This window comes from Castor canadensis, chromosome 5 (genome assembly GCF_047511655.1).
Source record: "Castor canadensis chromosome 5, mCasCan1.hap1v2, whole genome shotgun sequence".
Lineage (NCBI taxonomy): Eukaryota > Metazoa > Chordata > Mammalia > Rodentia > Castoridae > Castor > Castor canadensis.
Window position 1 is genome coordinate 5,305,462 of NC_133390.1, and position 22,226 is coordinate 5,327,687.

At 44.5% G+C, this 22,226-nt stretch overlaps 1 protein-coding gene across 2 annotated transcripts in view; it reads right to left on the reverse strand.

Annotated features, from left to right (window-relative positions):
* Positions 1 to 863: 863 nt before the first annotated feature.
* B3galt5 (beta-1,3-galactosyltransferase 5) overlaps positions 864 to 22,226 on the reverse strand; it is a 49,579-nt gene continuing 28,216 nt past the window's right edge. For both annotated transcript variants that reach the window (XM_074072626.1, XM_074072625.1), the window contains exons 2-3: positions 7,301 to 7,470; positions 864 to 6,480 (exon numbers count right to left, since the gene is read on the reverse strand). In XM_074072626.1, coding sequence (XP_073928727.1) covers positions 5,554 to 6,480; positions 7,301 to 7,321 — 948 coding nt within the window. In that variant the 5' untranslated portion in view covers positions 7,322 to 7,470 and the 3' untranslated portion in view covers positions 864 to 5,553. The remainder of the gene's footprint in view (positions 6,481 to 7,300; positions 7,471 to 22,226) is intronic.

Sequence of the window (22,226 nt, forward strand, 5' to 3'; positions counted from 1 at the left end):
ACCCCACTGTCCCCAGCCTCTGGTTGGTTTTTGAAGCCGGCCAGGGATGCAAACAGCACTGGACATTGGCGGGTAGAGATTTCCAGGGCTGCAGTACCATAGGCTAATACAAGCAAAAAAAAAATCTGTTTCAGTGACTTTATTGCCACTTAAGTAACTGTTTGAAATACCAAGGATCTGACTTACCTCAAAGATAAGTTATTGTAATCCTCCAAAAATACAATCAAATCAATTCACAAGACTTGATTTCTTAAACTTAAGCCACAGAAAAATAAACCCAAAAGAAATTGCAAAGCATGCCTGCCTTCTAAGGCCCTGTCTTAGAATTCCAGACAGGACCCTTGCCCCTCACTACTCACGCACACACTGACCGCCCCAAAGACCCTCCAAACCAGAGTGCTGTTGCCTTGCTTTCAAAGTCCAAGGAAAACAAGAAGCCACGGCTCTCACACAGATGAGCAAGGCTGTCCCAAATACTGCTCTAAACCAATAAAATTAAAGTGGATTTAAAAAATATTTTTTCAAACACAAAATAAATATAGAAACCATCAAAGAAAAACTAGATGGTGCAGTTTAGATTGTATGTGGCTGCTTTTTCAGACAAAGACAAACTTATCATATCTATGTACAACATAAAATAATCCAAGTCAAGGGTGTTATGCTATATTAATAATTTTTTATTAAAGATAAATACCTTTACTAACAAATTATAAGTATATGTGCCTATTCCCAAAATACAATGACATAAGACTCTGGTAGACTGCTCTACCATACGAGGAAATAACAATTTAAATATCATCCAATGACATAAAAATTTGCTTTAATTGCAAAATCTGACCACAAAGTCTCTGCAGCAGTGGTTAAGTGATTTCCAGTCATGGATTTTTTTTTTTTTTGATGTTTTATCTGGCCAAGTAAAGCAAGTCATCTCTCCCCCACCTGACATTTCCCAGAGCAAAATGCAAGCAAAGGTATCGCTGCCTCTTTGGCTTACATTTGTTGGGGACTGAAGGTCACCATTGCCAGGCGGTGCATCCCAGGAATGCATTCATGAGGAGGCCTGAGTCAGAACGTAAATTCTGCATGCATGGGGCACTGATCTTTTAAACCAGTTAATGGCAATGGGAGAAAAATGGTACAGAACAATATGACAAGGCTGGGGAACGTGTAGCTTGGTGATGAAGCCACCTAGCATATACAGGGCCCTGGCTTCCATCCCCAGAACCAAAACTCACAAAACGACATGACATAGAGGATTACATTTGGGCTGGGCACAGTGGCTCACACCTGTAATCCTAGCTACTCAGGGAGCAGAGATCAGGAGGATTGAGGTTTGAAGCCAGCCCAGGCAAATAGTTCACAAGACCCTATCTCTAAAATACCCAACACAAAAAAAAGGCTGGCAGAGTGGCTCAAGTGGCAGAGTGCCTGCTTAGCAAGTGTGAGGCCCTGAGTTCAAGCCCCAATATCACCAAATTACATTTGCTAGGGAATCAATTTTTCTACATGTTTTTAAAAGTGACTGCCAGCCATGGTGGCACATGCCTGTTTGTAATCCCAGCACTCAGATTTCAATTTTGAGGCCAGCCTGTCTCAAAACATCAAAAATGTAAATATATATAGATATAAATTTTTAAAAACTGATTATGGCTGAGAAGTTGAGAATACATTTTTAATTAATTTAAAAATTTTAGGTTAATTAATACTTTTTTTTTTGTTCAGATACATTTCATCTTCTTCTGCCCACACTGAGGGTGGACAGTTTCACCCTTCATCTTCAAGGCCAGCATGAAAGTACCTCTGGGCTCCTTTCCTGGGGGTTGAACTTCCAAAGCAGGGGAATAGACAGAAATTTATGTTTATGAGTTCCAAGCAGCAGCAAGCTTCAAATTCTACCTGCATCCTAACAGACACTGGAAGACCCTTCACACCCCAGGGATATGATCGAGAGTTTATTTCAAATATACCTCTCAGCTCATGATAACACTTCCTAATGCTCACATACGGGCATTTGTGTCATGAAGAACCAGACAGAAAGAAAACTAAGGAGCAACAATGATCAGGAAAGGAGGCCCGAGAAACTGGTGTTTGTTCGTTTCACTTTTTGCTGGTACTGGGGTTTGAACTCAGGGCCTCACACTTGCTAAGCAAGTGCTCTTACCACCTGAGCCATCCAGCCCGAGAAACTGGTGTTTGAAGCATCATTGGCATCCACCATCAGCCCAGCAGTCTAACAGACAGCAACCACCTGGCCGGCCACCAACTTGGGAGGTCCCTTAGGACCCAAGTGAAAATTAAGGTTGTCTCCTCTGAGCCAGGGACTCAGCCAGAGAAAAGAGTAAGGCCAAGAAAACTTCCCGACTGCTGGTACAGACACAGCTCAGAAATGGCTAAAATGCCAGTCCCGTATGCAAATGTTGAAAATTCATTCTTAATACAAAATGTCGTAAGAAAGCAAGTACTTCCAAATGAGAGACGTGGAGAAAATACAGATGACACCTCATCTATTTTAAAATGGTGCACAGCCTCAGTTACAGCAAACCAAGCTTGTTAGTCCATCACAGAGCCACTCACTCGGGATGGAGAGCCCAGGAGAGCCACCAAGGCTGATTCTTCCTTTGGAACTGTGCACGGGGGACTCTGTAGGGCAGCCTGCCCTGTCTGCTTGTGAATCCCGCAGATTCCTTCCTCAGGGCACTAGGGTCAGTTTCACTTCATTCCTCCTCAAAGTTGGAGTTTAAGAGAATCTTGGACAGGCCACCCAGCAGCTCACACTTCCACGGTGCCATACCTGGCCTGTGGCACACACTTGTCATAGGATAGGTATGCAGATGATTGTGTAAAAGTGAGGACTGGGGAGACCTCACAGCCCCTACACTCACCCCAATGGCCGAGGGGAATCCTGCGGCACCTGTCCATTCATTCATATGCCTCTCTCATCTCTCTCTCTCTCTCACACACACACACACACACACACACACACACACACAGGGGATACCGACATGGTACCAAGAAGGTGGCTTCCTTAAAGGGGTCCCTTCTCCCTCAACTACCTTCCTCCCTATGGACGCTCCTGTGGTTTCAGTATGTCTCCCAAAAGTTCGTGCATTTGGAACTTAACCTCCAAAGTCATCTGTTAGTGGCATTTGGGGTCAGAACATTCAGGAAGTGATTAGGATTAGATGAGGTGAGGATCCCACGATAGCATTAGTGGCTTTATAAGAGGAGGAAGAGAGACCAAGCTGGCACACCTACTCTGTGTTGCATGTGATACTCTCCCCCATGTTAGGGTCCAGCAAGAGGCCTCACCAGATACCAGCACCATGGTCTTAGGTTGTGTAACCTCAAGCGAGTTGTTCTACCTCTCTGCCTGCCTCAGTTTCCTCATCGGTAAATGGCGGATATCAATGGCAGCCTCCCCTAGAGCTGACATGAGCATTTCAGTGAGGTAGAATGCAGAAAACCCTCTCTTAGTGCCCGGTGGACGGTGTTTGCTGGCAAACCAACCTCTGTGCATGCTGGTGAGGGAAGCCCCATGTAACCAAAAAGGCTGCTGCCAGTCCCGTTTGGAGTTCACGTTGTATTTCACCAATAAGCACAGCCTCCTTGCCTCTCAGCTCTCGCTTCCTCAAAGCCTTCCTCTCAGTCAGGGGACACAGGCTGTACTGTGACTCTCATTCCACAGCATGCCAGCTGCACAGTGTTGGGCCAGCCTCTGGGTCTCTCTGGTCTCCACACAAAAGAGGAGGCAGGACTGAATAAATCATAGGTCCTTTCACCAGCTAGATCATGAAATAATTCTTCCCTAGAGAAAAACTATTTCCGAAGAAATATTGTGGAGGAAAGAGCGTCATGCAGCACATCCTTTAGGCACGCGTGGAGGGGTGGGAGGAACCTACTCCTAGCCTCATTTGTCTCTGTGGCCAAGGGCTGTGAGCTGGTGCTGAGCTGTCCACACGGAGGCCACTGATGTGACCAGCCTCAGCCACAGACACAAGGGAAACAGTTGAACAGCCCCAGGCCTCCCACCAGACAAACCTCTCCACCTGCAAAGCATCAGAGGCAGCCCGTGCTAAGGAACCGAGGGCATGGCTCTCGAAGACTCTCGGTCTCTGATTCTTCCACCTGAGAAGTATGGCTCTTCTGGACATGACTGTGTGTGTTCAGAGCAGCCAGGGTGGTGAAACATCTGCAAGGCCACAGCTCCAACCACACACAGGAAGCACTGTGCAAAACAGGCTCCTCTTGCAATTGAATGTTATCCTAATCACTGTGCCACAAATAACATTTCCTGAGTTCAGGTAATGAACTAGGGTCCAATGTATGTAAGTTACACAGCCGCGTGAGGCCTTTTCTCTGAGTACTTAGTGTAAAGTCTGGTAAAGTAAAAAGTGGAGAAAAGAAAAAGAAGCAACTATTCCCATGATCCAGGGTGTGACTACCTTTCATAGACTGGCTGAATGGGCACAAGCCCTTGCCAAGAAGCACCTGTTCTTCACCCCACCCTGCAGACAGACTCGTACAGACCACTGCGGGAAGAATGAAAGGTCAAACTCCAGACACAGCAGTCAGCTGTGTCATGGCCATGGGGAAACTCAGTGCTGATGAGCTGGGTCAGGCTGGGACCACAGACACAGGGAGAATCCAGGACCAGGCTTGCTTCCATTCTTTGAGAGAGTCTTGACTTAGACCCAACAGAACTCCCAGGAAAGCTCCTAGACTCTTGCACCGGCCACGCCATGCCCACCTCCCTTCAGTTTGAACTCAGGGACCTGAAGAGCTCCAGCAAAGACAGGACATTCATAGCAAAGAGACAACAGGCTTCCTGGGGACATCAGCAGTGTGGTCAGTCTGTGTGCAGGTCAGACTCAGCAGTGGCTTGAAGTTATAGTTATAAAAACCAATTTCCACCTGGAGCTTTGTCTTTTTTGCAGCCACTGTGTGAGTGCACGCCTTCCAGGGTGTTCTTGAGGGTATGTTGAATACCAAATCGCCAGCACAACCAGGCCCGATGCCTCATCCCAGTGACGGGAGAGAGCTGGGGTGAGGAGATTCATCCCAGCCAAAGCACTAAGAAGCACAAAGGTTTGGAGCTCAGAAGCAGAGGACTGGAAGAGTGCCAGCTGGAAGGCTTCCCTTCACGCCTCTCTCGGCCACCATCCTCTCTGTCATCTGCTGGCCGTGAGCCTTGGGACACATGACTGTGTCTTTGGCTGCTTAAACTACCTGTAAAACGAGAGTGATAACATCCATCACGTCACACTGCTACTGGGCCTTGAAACAAGCAAATAGAGGCATGGATCAAACACTTAGCACAGTGACACTGCTCAAGAAATGGGACCTGATATTGCTTGGGCGCCAGCAGGAACTACTCAGGGCTTCATGCAAGGGTCCAGTGACTGTAGTTTTCACAAGTCACTGTGAAAGGTCCTACTCACTTTCTTCCTCGCTCCCTCCCTACCCCCAAAGATTCTCAGCAACACCATCCCAAATTTTCTCAGAACTATCACCATAGGTTTTCTGAAGTTTGTCCAATGTGCCATCGGGCTCTTCTCAGACAGACAGACAATCTTCCTCCCTGGAGCCTTCTAAAGCCTGCCAGTAGGTGAGCAGCTCTTTGGGTGTGACAAAGTGACAGGCCACAATTTTCCGAAAGCGGCACGTGGAGAAGCGCAACCCCTCTGGGAAAAATGTCCGCTGGGAGTGCAGCTCCTCGGGTTTGATTTTCAACTTGGCCAGGCAGAGCCCCACAAAGACGTCCTCCAGCTTGATGAAGGGAACACTTTCAGACACGTTGTACACCTCACTTGCCACATCACTGGAAAAGACATAGCCAGTGCCAGAGCAAAATGGCGGGTACTTGTCCCAGGGATATTCAAATTTACTTACAAACCACTTGTTCAACTTGTTCCTTATGGGAAACTCATTGAGCTTTAAGTAGCCAGTGAAAAATCTCGTCGTTCTGTTTTTCTTCAGCAGTAACTCGGTGAGATAGTGGACGTTCACAAACATGTCTGAATCTGTTTTCATCACAAAACTTGCCTGTGGACAAAAGTGGTGGACCCACTCCATGCCCATCATAGTCTTCAGGGTCAAGTTGAAGTAGACGTCCTTGAAGTCCTTCTGGATGATGTCACCATGCTGCTGACTCTCCTGGGTCACCGCCGTCATCTCCTCCATGCTAGCCGTGGCCCCCAGGAGGAAGAAGGCCCTCACATGCTTCCCTCTCACCATCGTTTCTCTCCCCCACGTCTTCCGGATGGCCATGCGAGCTGCCACCTGCTTGTGGGACGAAGTCACCAGAAGGACAAGGAAGGGGGGATTCTGCCTGCAATCAATATCCGGGAGCTGAAGGAATTCCCCGTGTTTTTTCTTGAAAATAAATGGCACTTCTTCAAAAGGAGCCATGCTGAAATATAAACAGAGTGCCCCTACTACCAGAAGGCAAGTGTATATCAGCTTCATCTTCAGAAAAGCCATCTGAAAGACCAAGTTCAAGAGGTTAGGCCCCACAACACAAGGGCAGGACAAGTACAAAAGTTCAGAGAGACAGGAAGAATAAAGTCTAGTGTCCTATGGCACAGTGAGTGGCTTCATCTCCCAACAGTCTATTATGCATTTTATAAAGATAGAAGAGTCTGAAAGTGCTCAAAACAAGGAAGTGATACATGTTTAAGGAGATATCTTATGTGAGCGATTACCCCATCACACTCTGTGTACATAGAATGAGACAGCACACTGTTCCCCATAAATGTGGACCATTTAAAATAAAGATCAGATTTTTTTTAAAGTATGAGTGCACATGGTGGAATAACTGGGGCAGAAGAAAAGACCCATGTTTCAGAAACTCTGTCATCTCTCTGCTACACAAGTAGGGGGCCGTGGCTGAACACAGCACAGATGGCCACCCACATATTTGACTCTGGGTACCAGACAGAGAGCAGAGGGATTCTGGGTGCAGATCCTGCTCTATGGCTGGCCAGCCCTTAACTGATGGGAGCCCCAGATTCTTTACACAGGGCCAAGTCTCTCAATAGGTCCTCCATCTCTGCCCTTTGACAGCTGGTGATAAAACATGACTAGAAGGCAACACAGGAACTCGCAGCAGCCTTCTCTGATCTAAGGGAGCACTCCCAAAGAGAAGCAAGTCCAGTTCTCTGATTTGTGCAGCTACCTTGGAATTCAGACTTTTGTGATTTTTGTTTTAAATCTTCTATCTGATTTTCTTTCACCTTCTGCCCACCCATATCTGCTATTCTTGGCAAGTTCAGGATCATCATTAGGAAAGACAACAACTCACTTTTTGCTGGTAAGGGAACATCCAGTTTGTGAGCTAAGCCTCCGGGTAGATGCTGAGAGGGAGTTTGTTTCAAAGAACTGTTGGTACACGACGTTCTGAGCTGTGTTCTACTCTGATGTTCTGGGATTGGTTTATTTATCAAAAATGATGCTTCTGCCTCTCAGGAGTCACTAGGGAAGAAAATAACAGCATTCAAGTCACTCGTGCCTTACTGGCAGGTCTTTCCAATTTACTGTGTAGCATATTTTGCCACCAACCTTTGTGATCTTAAGCAAGCATTTGATCCCCACTCCCAGCCTCATTTTTCTCTCTCTTGTGAAATGGGTACAATGGAGACAAAGTTCCCCATGGAATTCACCTGTCCACAACAATAACAATATGCAAACCTCTGAGAAGCTGGTCAGGCCTAATGGGTGAAGACAGCACCCTCAGAGCCTTCTGGAAAGGAGGCAAGGTGAACTCATAGTTACTTACAATGCAGTGCTTATCCTGATGACTTACCTCACCTACCTAACAGAGTTTGTGGCTGGTGCTTCAAGAATTTAACACAGGATAGATTCTAAGATGGCGGCTAGAGGGAGGAAGCAGAAAGCGAGCCTCCTATAGTGAAATCTTGGAGAGACACTGGAGACACACTTTGCAGGCATAATCACTGAGAAGAGGCATAACTTTGATCCCTCCACACCTCCAGCCTGCGCAGAGCATCTCCACTTCACGTTAAACGGAGAAACCAGGAGGGCCCCCAGGCCGCCAGTCGCCGGCGCCCAGATGGCTTGGGAAGACGCAGACCAGGTGAGCTTCACGGTACCACGGTACTCCCACAGACAAGCCTGGGCCAGAGCAGCATAGCCCCCCAGACAGACCAACCTCCACCCGGGGAAAAAAAGAGAAACTGAGTAATAAGCAATAAGAGCAATAAAGACATGCAGGAAAGAGGATGGGGTGCCCTGAGCGCTGAAGATTGGGGGAAGGGAATCCTTCCCAGGACTGTAAATAAACTGTAAATAAACAAGCCGGGCGGGCCGGAGAGGCTCTGGTGGGAGCAGGGGCGGGGCGCATGCCCAGCAACCAGGAGCGGGAAAGCTGGTGAGAGGAGGGAAGACCCACCTCCCACGTGAACTGTAAATAAACACGCAGGCCTGAGAAAGCAGGTGCAGTGTCATCTCCCCCAGTGTGCTTGGAAAGGGGAAAGCTTGTAGCAGAGGCTCCCGCACAGGAGAACTCTGAGCAAACAAAGCCTGCGGGGCCAGATGAGTGTTAAGCTCATCCCCTGAGATCTACATAAAAAACGCCTCCAGCAACAGCAGGCTGACAGCAGCAGGCAGGCAAGCCACAGCCGCAGATACCATTCACAGACCTGTCTCCAGACTCTTTTTTTTCTTTTTCTCCCTACCTTTGATGAGAGAACAACTGAATTACACCTGCAAGCTGAAAAACTTACTGAAACTGTATTGCATTTGAACTTGGGACACTTGGTGGGGTTTTGTGTGTGTGTGTGTGTAGTTTTGTTCTATTTTATGTGTCCCCTTTGATGAGACAACTACAGAACAACATCTGAGGCACCATCTCCAGGATTGGAGACTGAGATGGACACCCAAATTATTAAGACTGAAACTTCATTGCATTTGAACTTGGAGGTTTTTTTTTTTAATTTTCTATTTTCCATTTTATTTTAATTCATTTTTATATATAGATATTTCTTTCATTTACTTATTTTTTATTTTTATTCTTATCTTTATTTTTTTCATTTTTGATTTTCAATCCTCTCTGTCTCTCTAATGTCTGTTCAGCTTACTGTCAATTAGTACACTAAAGCTCCCTGTTTATACCTTTGAAACTTTCTTATCTGATACCTTGCTCTGCTTTCTCCCTCTTGTCTGTATATTTGTTTTCCCCTTTTCTTTAACTTCTTGCTTTCCATCTCAGCTCACCCTTCCATTCTAAATATTACCATTGTTATTATTGTAAGCTAGAAAATACTTAACTGCACACAGTACAGGGACAGTAACAACACCAAAGACAATGACAGGAAGACAGAAAAAACAGGGAAACCAGTTTCCCCACAACAAAAAATTAGTACAGGAACCAGAGGGGAATGAAGAGAACAGAAACTCAGATCCAGACTCCAACAAAATGAAGATAAACTATGCCAAAGGACCCAATGAAGCCCACAAGAATAATTTAAAAGACATACTACAGGTACTCAATGAGAATTTTATAGAGATGATACTGGATAGGGTCAACCAAAATGTACAGGAGACACTAAAGAAATTCCAAGACAACAAAAATAGAGAATTTGAAAAAGCAAAAGAAGAAATAAAGGAAACCATAGAAGCACTGTATAAACACCAAAGTGAAAGAGAAAACACGAGGAATAAACAGATAAGTGAACTCAGGACAAAAACAGACAACATTAAAGAGGAAACCACCCAGGATATGGAAAACCTCAGAAAAAAGAACGAAACAGAATTGCAAAACAAAACAGAAGGCCAATCCAGCAGAATAGAACAAATAGAAGACAGAATCTCAGAACTTGAAGATGAAATGGTAATTAAAGGAAAAACCAAAGAACTATTAATTAAACACCTCAAGACCTGTGAAAAGAAAATGCAAGAACTCACTGACTCCATCAAAAGACCAAACTTGAGAATCATGGGCATTGAAGAAGGAGAAGAGGTGCAAGCAAAGGAAATGCATAATGTATTCAACAAAATAATAACGGAAAATTTCCCAAATCTAGAGAAAGATATTCCCATACAGATGCAAGAGGCCTCCAGGACACCAAACAGACCAGATCAAAATGGAACTACCCCACGGCATATCATCCTTAAAACAACAAGTTCAGAAACTAAGGAAAGAATATTGAAGGCTGTAAGAGAGAAAAAACAAGTAACATACAAAGGTAAACCCATCAAAATCACAGCAGACTTCTCAACAGAAACATTAAAAGCAAGAAGAGCGTGGGGTGAGATCTTCCGGGCACTGAGTGAAAATAACTTCAACCCCAGGATACGCTACCCAGCAAAACTATCATTCAAAATAGATGGAGCAATAAAAGTCTTCCATGATAAGCAGAAACTAAAACAATATGTGACCACAAAGCCACCACTACAAAAGATTCTGCAGGGGATTCTGCACACAAAAAGTGAAACCCAACTTAACCATGAAAGGACAGGCAGCACAAAATCACAGGAAAAGAAAAAGCAAGACAGTAGAGAGTAACTTCAACTTAGGTACACACAATCAAACCTTCAAACAACGAAGACAACTAAATGACAGGAATCACCACATACCTATCAGGACTAACGCTTAATGTTAACAGACTTAATTCACCCATCAAAAGGCACCACTTGATGAAATGGATTAAAAAGGAAGATCCAACAATTTGTTCCTTACAGGAGACCCATCTCACCGACAGAAATAAGCATAGGCTTAGGATGAAAGGCTGGAAGAAGATTTACCAAGCCAATGACCCCCGAAAACAGGCAGGAGTAGCAATACTTATCTCTGACAAAGTAGACTTCAAACCTACATTGATCAAATGAGATAAAGAAGGACATTCCATACTAATAAAAGTGGAAATAGACAAAAAGGAAATAATAATCATCAATCTGTATGCACCCAATGTCAATGCACCCAATTTCATCAAACATACCCTGAAAGACCTAAAAGCATATATAAACGCCAACACAGTGGCTGTGGGAGACTTTAACACCCCATTATCATCAATAGATAGGTCATCCAAACAAAAAATCAATAAAGAAATCCAAGATCTAAAATATGCAATAGATCAAATGGACCTAGTAGATGTCTACAGAACATTTCATCCAACTTCTACACAATACACATTCTTCTCAGCAGCCCATGGAACCTTCTCCAAAATAGATCATATCCTAGGGCACAAAGCAAGTCTCAGCAAATATAAGAAAACAGAAATTATACCGTGCATACTATCTGGTCACAATGCAGTAAAAGTAGAACTCAACAACAAAAGTAAAGACAAAAAACATGCAAACAACTGGAAAATAAATAACTCATTACTTAATGCAGAATGGATCATCGATGAAATAAAAGAGGAAATTAAAAAGTTCCTGGAAGTCAATGAAAATGAAAATACAACCTACCAGAACCTATGGGACACAGCTAAGGCAGTCCTGAGAGGAAAGTTTATAGCCATGAGTGCATATATTAAAAAGACTGAAAGATCCCAAATCAATGACCTAATGATACATCTCAAACTCCTAGAAAAACAAGAACAAGCAAATCCCAAAACAAATACAAGGAGAGAAATAATAAAAATAAGAGCTGAAATCAATGAAATAGAAACCAAAAAAAACATACAAAGAATTAAGGAAACAAAAAGTTGGTTCATTGAAAAAATAAACAAGATCGATAGACCCCTGGTAAACCTGACTAAAATGAGGAGAGAAAAAACCCAAATTAGTAGAATCAGGAATGCAAAAGGGGAGATAACAACAAACACCATGGAAGTCCAGGAAATCATCAGAGACTACTTTGAGAACCTATATTCAAATAAATCCAAAAATCTTAAAGAAATGGACAGATTTCTAGATACTTCTGATCATCCAAAACTGAACCAAGAGGACATTAAACACCTGAATATCTATAACACAAAATGAAATTGAAGCAGCAATCAAGAGTCTCCCCAAAAAGAAAAGTCCAGGACCTGAGGGATTCTCTGCTGAATTCTAACAGAGCTTTAAAGAAGAACTGATAACAACCCTCCTTAAACTGTTCCACAAAATAGAAAGGGAAGGAAAACTGCCTAACACATTTTATGAAGCCAGTATTACACTTATCCCAAAACCAGGCAAAGACACCTCCAAAAAGGAGAACTATAGGCCAATCTCCTTAATGAACATTGATGCAAAAATCTGCAACAAAATAATGGCAAACCGAATTCAACAACACATCAAAAAGATTATTCACCACGACCAAGTAGGCTTCATCCCAGGGATGCAGGGGTGGTTCAACATACGAAAATCAATAAACGTAATAAACCACATTAACAGTAGCAAAGACAAAAACCCCTTGATCATCTCAATAGATGCAGAAAAAGCCTTTGATAAGATCCAACATCATTTCATGATAAAAGTTCTAAGAAAACTAGGAATAGAAGGAAAGTACCTCAACATTATAAAAGCTATAGATGACAAACCTACAGCCAGCATTATACTTAACAGAGAAAAACTAAAACCATTCCCTCTAAAATCAGGAACCAGACAAGGATGCCCACTATCTCCACTCCTATTCAACATAGTACTGGAATTCCTAGCCAGAGCAATTAGGCAAGAAGAAGGAATAAAAGGAATACAAATAGGTAAAGAAACTGTCAAAATATCCCTATTTGCAGATGACATGACCTATACCTTAAAGACCCAAATAACTCTACTCAGAAGCTTCTAGACATCATCGATAGCTACAGCAAGGTAGCAGGATATAAAATCAACATAGAAAAATCATTAGCATTTCTATACACTAACAAGGAGCAAACTGAAAAAGAATGTATGAAAACAATTCCATTTACAATAGACTCAAAAAAAATCAAATACCTAGGTGTAAACCTAACAAAAGATGTGAAAGACCTCTACAAGGAAAACTATACAGTTCTGAAGAAAGAGATTGAGGAAGCTATAGAAAGTGGAGAGATCTCCCATGCTCATGGATTGGTAGAATCAACCAATCTTTCAAGATTGAAAAATCTATCGTGAAATTTATATGGAAACACAAGTGGCCACGAATAGCCAAGGCAATACTCAGTCAAAAGAACAATGCAGGAGGTATCACAATACCTGACTTCAAACTATATTACAAAGCAATAACAATAAAAACAGCATGGTACTGGCACAAAAACAGACATGAAGACCCGTGGAACAGAATAGAGGACCCAGATATGAAGCCACACAACTATAATCAACTTGTCTTTGACAAAGGAGCTAAAAATATACGATGGAGAAATAGCAGCCTCTTCAACAAAACCTGCTGGGAAAACTGGTTAGCAGTCTGCAAAAAACTGAAACTAGATCCATGTATATCACCCTTTACCAATATTAACTCAAAATGGATCAAGGATCTTAATATCAGACCCCAAACTCTAAAGTTGATACAGGAAAGAGTAGGAAATACTCTGGAGTTAGTAGGTATAGGTAAGAACTTTCTCAATGAAACCCCAGCAGCACAGCAACTAAGAGATAGCATAGATAAATGGGAATTCATAAAACTAAAAAGCTTCTGTTCATCAAAAGGAATGGTCTCTAAACTGAAGAGAACACCCACAGAGTGGGAGAAAATATTTGCCAACTATACATCAGACAAAGGACTGATAACCAGAATACATAGGGAACTTAAAAAGCTAAATTCTCCCAAAACTAATGAACCAATAAAGAAATGGGCAAGTGACTAAACAGAACTTTCTCAAAAGAAGAAATTCAAATGGCCAAAAAACACATGAAAAAATGCTCACCATCTCTAGCAATAAAGGAAATGCAAATTAAAACCACACTAAGATTCCACCTCACCCGTTAGAATAGCCATCATCAGCAACATCACCAACAACAGGTGTTGGCGAGGATGAGGGGAAAAAGGAACTCTCTTACACTGTTGGTGGGAATGTAGACTAGTACAACCACTCTGGAAAAAAATTTGGAGGCTACTTAAAAAGCTAGACATTGATCTACCATTTGATCCAGCAATACCACTCTTGGGGATATACCCAAAAGACTGTGACACAGGTTACTCCAGAGGCACCTGCACACCCATGTTTATTGCAGCACTATTCACAATAGCCAAGTTATGGAAACAGCCAAGATGCCCCACCATCGACGAATGGATTAAGAAAATGTGGTATCTACACACAATGGAATTTTATGCAGCCATGAAGAAGAAGAAAATGTCATCATTCGCTGGTAAATGGATGGAATTGGAGAACATCATTCTGAGTGAGGTTAGCCTGGCCCAAAAGATCAAAAATCATATGTTCTCCCTCATATGTGGACATTAGATCAAGGGCAAACACAACAATGGGATTGGACTATGAGCACATGATAAAAGCGAGAGCACACAAGGGAGGGGTGAGGATAGGTAAGAGACCTAAAAAATTAGTTAGCATTTGTTGCCCTCAACGCAGAGAAACTAAAGCAGATACCTTAAAAGCAACTGAGGCCAATAGGAAAAGGGGAACAGGTACTAGAGAAAAGGTTAGATCAAAAAGAATTAACCTAGAAGGTAACACCCACGCACAGGAAATCAATGTGAGTCAATGCCCTGTATAGCTATCCTTATCTCAACCAGCAAAACCCCTTGTTCCTTCCTATTATTGCTTATACTCTCTCTACAACAAAATTAGAGATAAGGGCAAAATAGTTTCTGCTGGGTATTGAGGGGGGGGAGAGGGAGGGGGTGGAGTGGGTGGTAAGGGAGGAGGTGGGGGCATGGGGGAGAAATGACCCAAGCCTTGTATGCACATATGAATAATAAAAGAAAAAAGAAAAAAAGAATTTAACACAGAGGAGAAATCCATCAATTCCCAACTCAATAGCTATGTCTTCAAAACATGATCTTGGGTGAGAGGACGGAGGGGCCAACAAGAAAAGAAACTGGCAGAGTGAAATGAAATGATGGAGGAGTTATTTGGATGGTTCAAAATAGCTCAAAGCCAAATGTGGCAATGCACACCTGCAATTCCAGCATTCAGGAGGCTGGGATAGGAGGAGTCGAGTTTAAGACTAGCCTGTGCTACATAGTAAAACCTTGTCTCAAAAAGGGGAAGGGGGTAACTCAAACTTTCATTAAGCCCTGAAGCTGGGTGCAGTAGCACATTCCTGTAATCCCAACGACTCAGGAGGTGGAGATCAGGAGGACTGTAGTTTAAGGCCAGTCCTTAAGGGGTTTGCAAGACCCCTTCTCAACCAATAAAAGCTAGGTATGTGTCATGCACCTGTCAGCCCAGCTAGGTTGGAAGCGTGTATAGGATGACCGCAGTCCTGTGCATAAATGTGAGACCCTACTCAGAAGAATAGCTAAAGCAAAAAAATCCTGGAGGTGGTTCGAGGGGATGAGCGCCTGCCTAGCAAGTACAAGGCCCTGAGTTCAAGTCCCAGTATTGACCATTAAAAAAAAAAAACATGGAGTTCCTGGCAGCTGGAGCCCACTATGACTTCAGGGGACCCACTGTGAAAGAATAGAGGCAAGAATACTTCTCGTCTTTCCTTGAAAAGTGTTTGCCTGCACGGCCTGGGCATGGAGCTCATGGGTTGGAGAACCAAACTGAATCTGCCCATGATACATTTAGAGAGAAACGCAAAAACCGAATACCACGGAGAGATGGTGTTTTCCACTTTGCTTCCCTTCTTGGATCATTTTGGTCTTTTTTGACAAGTTGGGTTGCCCCACTAGTGAACGTCACTTTTCCATTCTCCCCAAGGCACCTTCTCTCAGACACTTCACACAGATCTCAGTTCCCAAGGGTGGTTGCTCCCCTCACCCGTGCTGGTGCCTTCTCCACAGATGCACACTGGCATCGTAGAGGCAGAGCAGGTGTCACACACAAATGCCAGCACTCCCTGGGGTCGCCCGTTTCCATGGCCAGTTGGAGCATTTTCCCTGCCAGATGTGGAGTTGCCAAGAAACAACACCCAAAGTTATTCTGGGAATCCCAGGTACAAAGCATCCTTGGTTAAGTCTTAGCCTGGATCAAGGGACCAAGGTACCACCTTCCTCTGAAGGTGAATTTGGCGAAACACCCAGCAAGTCAGGAGGTAGATAGAGACTAGAACACTGTGTGTCTGCAAAGGCTCCAAAATGGCCATCAAGCATGAGCCCTGGGTGCAAAGTGGCCCCACTTCCAGACACAATGGGGCGGGCTGAGTGACCTGGCCAGCTAGTCAGAAATGAACCAGCAGTTCACCCAGCAGCCTGTGCATCCCAGGCTGTGCTCTGTAACCTGTGAGCAACATAGACCCAAATACCAAGCCTCAGAACTGAAGTGGACGTGTATTGCACATGTGTTATAACAAAAGCAGGCCCTCCCTCATCTCTGCCTCCTGGCCTTCTGCCCTCCTGGCCTCTTGCCCCACAGGCTCCTCTGCATGGATTGCTTCTGGCAGGCAGTGCCAGGAAGGCAAGAGATATGTGTGTCTTACACCCCTCCTGATACCCCAGAGGACTGTGAGCTGGGCACATTTTGAATCAAAATGGAACAAACAGCACATACAAAGCTAGAGCCATCAGAGCAGAGAGGGGCTGTCTGAAGGAAACCTGGAAGTCATCCTGCCATGCTAACTACAGCCCTGGCATACAGAGGGTTCTGGACTCTCCCTGGGCCAGGTAGGCGGCATCGCCTTAAGGCTGACTTAGGGCTACAGACCACAGAGATTTAAAAAAATAAATAAATCAGAAGCACACAACCCCAAGGACTGGCAAACCAAAAGGGACAGTTTAGGAAGTTACATTCAAGTTGGGTGGGGAGAAGGAGGGATTTATCTCTAGGATCTAAAGGGAAAGAAATCCAGTGTGAAGAGTCAATGGCCAAGTCCAACACGAGGCCAAGAAAGGTCCAGGGTAAGAGAGCCGGTTGGAGTGGTCATGTGATGGATGTAAGGTCAAGTGTGACGTAACAAAGAGGAACCAGGGAGGTAAGAATTCCAGGCCCAGGAACCTCAGGGGGTATGGTGTGCAGCCCTGGAGGCTAGGGTCTACCCTCAGAACACTTGCAGTGACAGAGTCACTGTCACAGGCTTAGGAGACTCTCATGACCACACAGGCCTGGAGAACAGAACATCACTTAGAATATAAAATGGACAGCACTGCAGAGGCCTACCGCCCAAACACGCCCAAGTTTCTCAAACTCAAGGAAGGAACAGAATCACCCAGGAGGCTTGTTAAAAACCCAGGTTCTGCCAAGATTCTGATACAGAATCCCAGTCTGGAGTCCAGGAACCTGCACTTAACAAGTGTCCCTAGTGACTCAACTCGCTTTGGAAACCACCAGTGGACACCACTTGCTCAGAGCCGCCCAGATGTGGGCACAGCAGCACAAACAAGTGACCCTAGGCCACCATACCCATCCTCATCTTTAAGTTGTAGGGATTGAAAAGATCGGGCAGCAGAGAGGAGCCTGAGGGGAACAGATGAGATGAGATACCTCTCCATAAGACACAAAGTCAGGGAGTGGATTCTGGGGTCACATGTGGCCTAAAGCCAGAGAAGAGACAAGCTCCCCACAACCAACCCCATCCCAATGCCAGTGGACACAGTCTTTGGAGACTTGACCTTGGCCTTCTCAGAAAAAAGACGTTTTATGAGGTGCATTCTCTATGAGACCAAGGAAGCCAAGCCTCAGGGCCACTCAGCTCCACTGTTCCCTTTTTCTTAAAGAGGATTTCCCTCCACCCAGATGGTATAAGCTCCAGACACCATGAAACATGGATCTCCCATGGGCTCAAGCAGAGCATCCCTAATGCCCTTCTAAGCAATCGGAGCAGCAGTGTGGAGTGACATCCTCAGTCACTGTCCCAACCTGTGCAGGGCTGGTAACTCCTTGCCCACTACACGAGGGCTGAGAATTACCATTAGAGGCAGCATAGGCTGCACAGCAATTGCAGTGAGATGGTTAACCTTCTGCGTCAACTTGACTGAGCCATGGGATGCCCAGATGTTTGGCCAAACATTACTTCTGTAAGGGTGTTTGGGGATGAGAATAGCATTTGAGCTGGTAGACTGAGTGGAGTGTATGACCATCTCAACTGACGTGGGCCTCATCCACTGAGCTGAGGGCCTGGATAGGACAAAAGGACTGATCTCCCAGGAAAAAAAGGAACTTCCTCCTCCTCCACTGCTTGAGCTGGGACATCAGTCTTTTCCTACCTTCAGACTTGGAGTGAAGCATTCGCTCTCCTTGGGTTGTGAGTTGCTGTCATTTGGACCAGAACTTACACCATCAGCATTCCTAGCCCTCCAGCTCTTAGACCCAGACTGGAACTACCACAGGAGCCGTCCTGGGTGTCCAGCTTGCTGACTGCACACCTTAGGATGTCTCAGCCTCCATAATTGCAGGAGCCAATTCCCCATTTCTCTGGAGGACCCTGACTAGTGCATGCAGGGAGTCCTGGCTCTCCTGAGAAGCCAGTCAATAATGCTTCAAGGGCATCTTGTGTTGGTGAGGTGGCAAAAGGTTTCTTCTGAAGGCATGAGGAAGAGGAGCCATGTCTTGAAGAGTAGGAAGCCACCTGAGCAGGGCAGCAGGCACAAGAGCCTCAAGAATATGTCCCAACTCAGGGAAGGAGGAAAAGGAAAAGAGAAGAAGAGAGCATCAGTAATATCGTAAAACACAACATCTGTGATGGTAGCGGATACAAGGATGTGTACTGAAAGCTGTCGAAAAATGGAGGACCAGAGGTAAAGGGCTGGTAAGGGAGAGTAACAGAAAGGGTTGAATGGACCAAAATAAAGTATACCCACAGTACACCACAGAGAAATCCCTCAACTTAAATATTAATGATGACAGGACTGTAAAATCGGTGCAGTGTGTGAGGGGAGGAGGTACTGGCAGCAGGGGAAGGGGAAGGAAGAAGATTACCATGAGAGTATATAGTTGATGGACTTCATACACCTGTATGAAGATCAAAACAAAGAAACATCTTGCAATTGCTTTAAGTGGGACAGGGAGGGGGCTGAGGGGTGAGACGATGGGAGCAAGGTAACTCATGTATAATATAAGCCTAGTCCGAATTTTTACTATGAATTCCCCCGTATAATGAATATGTCCTAATAAAAAATTATAAAAAAAAAAAGAATATATACCAGAAAAAAAAGTGAGCAGAGGTCTGGAGGCCAGAGCCAGCATGTCTTGCAACTCAGATTGCACCAAGATGATTCTTCTAACCTGGCTGGTGACGTGGGCAACAGATATGTGACAAGAAAGCAGAGACTACCTGCCCATCTATAACAGAGTTCAGCGCCTCCTTTACTACCGGAGGTAAATGGGCATTTTAATTATCTAAGAGAACCGGCACAAGGACAAATAGATCAATGGAGCAGAAGTGAGAGCCCAGAAACGGACCCACTAAGAGACTGGTTCTCACAAATGACAAATGCCTCACAACGAGGTGACAGGCGGAGTGATTTAACAGACTGATGGGTCGGTGCGATATCCATTTGGAGGAAAAGAAGAGCCTGACTGCTTCTTCACTCCATGTGCAAAAATCAAAGCCAGACAGATTGCTTATGGAAAGGTGGAAGGTGAACATACCTTTCTGGAACAAAGTTCTCTGATCTTAGACTAGGATTATTATTTTTAAATGGGACACAAGAAGCACACCCTAGGCTGGAGGCATGGCTCAGTGATAGAGCCTCTGACTCACAAGTGCAAAGTCTTGAGTTCAAATTCCAGTACCACAAAAAATAACCACACACACATAAAGGGAAAGGTCAATAACTGGAACTTCAGAAGCTCCCATGCAGAAAGCACAATGGCAAGACACAGACTAGAACACATTCACCAAACACGCATTCAGTAAAGGATTGCTGTCCAAAATGTGTCTAGAATGTCTACAGATCATCAAGGCAAGAAGGAAAACACCACAATTTTAAAACATGAATTGTGAACAGAGACTTCACACAGAGAAGAGATACAGAAAGCTAAATGCCCAAGAAAGGTTAGCATCATTACTCATTGTGGGAATGCAAATGAAACACCACTCCACCCAAATCCATGACTAAATGAAACCATGAAATGGTACCAAGGGCTGCAAGGAAGTAAAGAATTGGATCTTTGTCACCTTGCTGGGAAGCACAAAAACTAAGACAAACACTTTGAAGAACACTTACCTCCTTTGGGGGCATCCACTTCAACCAGACCCAGAAAACCACTCCTGCACATACACCCACCAGAAATGGCTTGGTGGCTTCTGGCCACCAAGACACATGGTCCAAGTCAGCTACAGCAGTGTGGCTCATGACTGCTGAAGGCGGTTCTGCCATCAGGGTCCAAACAGGAGAGAGAACACACACAATAATTTAAAAGCAAGTTTAATGCAAAGAATCCAGGGCTGACATCGCACACCAAAGAAAAGCCCATGGGTCCTACTTTGAGAGCTGGACCTTGCTGGAAGGGCAGGGTCATGCCACCAAATGGCAGAGAAGTCTCTGTGGTGCCACACCAGCGAACATGCTTAAAATTCGCTCTCTGGAATGAGCCAGAAATCTGCCCTCTAGGATCTAAGGAGAGTTGTTCATGACCCACAGGTGCACTGTTGCAAAACCACTAAGGAGTGTCTCCGGGAAAGCTGCCATCTGTGGGTGCTGCTGACCTGGGGCTGTGCCCGCAAGCCAGTACCTCTGAACCAGGAAGGAAAACGTCTCTCTGCAGCCCTCCCCAGCATCTTCCACTGACAAGTGTCAAGGGCTGCATTGCAGAGGGAAAAATATTTGAAAGGCTCAGATCCATTTTCACAGAGTCCTCAAAAAAGGGTGACTTTGGAGCTGAGAGGCTGTCACTTGATAAACAAGTTAACTGTTGCCAAGAAATTTCCATCGACAGCAGGATGGATACATGAAATGATACACAGCCATAAAAAATACAAATGATTGATACACTATGTACCATCCAACAGACGTGTCGAGTAAAAAGAGCAAGGCGTGAAGGAGAACACACAGCGATTTCATTCATATGAAGTAGAGTCAGGCAAAGCTTACCGATGATGAAGAAGTCAGAGCAGTGGTTGTCTTTGGTAGGGGATTATTGACTGGGAGGGGGCACAAGGAACTTTCTGGACAGCTGAATACTTTCTATTCTTGGTCCGAGTGGTGGTTACATGGATGTAGAAATGTGTAAAAATGATTGTGTCACGCAGTGAAGATTTGTGCACTTTTCTATGTGTGATCATCATGTTAATATTTTTAATCACTTTAATTAAAAATAAATTCCTGAAAAGGTGACATCTTTTGGGGACAATAATAGAATTACCCAAATTTATTTGACCCCAAATCTGACATTTTTCATAGTGCATTTCGTCACAGAACAGGCCCAGGAATAAAATCTAAAGTTTGTTCTTTCTGTCCATATCAAACCACTGCCAACTGCTTTCATGCATCACGTGGCCAGAGACACAAGACAGGACCCTTGCCACACTGTGAGGTTTACTGTGACAACTCCTACAATACTTCATTAATTGTCAAATCAGTCAGTTAGCTGTTAAAATCTTTTCCTATTTCCATTCTAAGTGGGCTGATGAGGTGACAGAGCAGATCAAAGTCCCCTTTTGCCTAGCAGCAGGCTGCTAGGCTGTAAAGAATGAGGGATTCAGAATCAGAAGACACTGGTCACATCCCAGCCCAGGCCCAGCATGGTACTTGCCATTCTTTCCCTGCGCTCTGGGGACACCTGTGACCTCTTCGTCTGAGTCACGTTTTTACATGCATAGAACAAGATACCAGGATTACAGAGAAAATCAACTGTATTGAAATAAATTGATCACAGTATTTTTAGAAGTGCACGGGAGTAAAACCCACACATCTTCATTGTTGGATGTCCAACTCAGGGTCTGGAAATGACCTTCACTTCAAAAGCAGGAGGAGCTTCACCTGTGTTCAGGGATGTCCACAGGCAGCACAATATGTCACAGGCTCTACTACTGTAAGTCAGTGCTTGTGGAACTGTGGCACTCCCCCGCTCCCCACCAAAAAAACTCCTGTAATGAAGTCTAACCCCAGTACCTCAGAATGTGGTCTTCATCAAAAATGGTCTTCATGAAGTGTCAGTGAAGTCAGAGACAGTCCCTCGCCCAGTATGACCGGTGTCCTTATAAAAGGGGAAATTTGGACACAGACTCTGACACCTGGAGAGAAAGTGCCAAGATGAAGGCAGAGACAGGGCAATGGGTCGGCAAGCTAAGGACCACCGAAGACG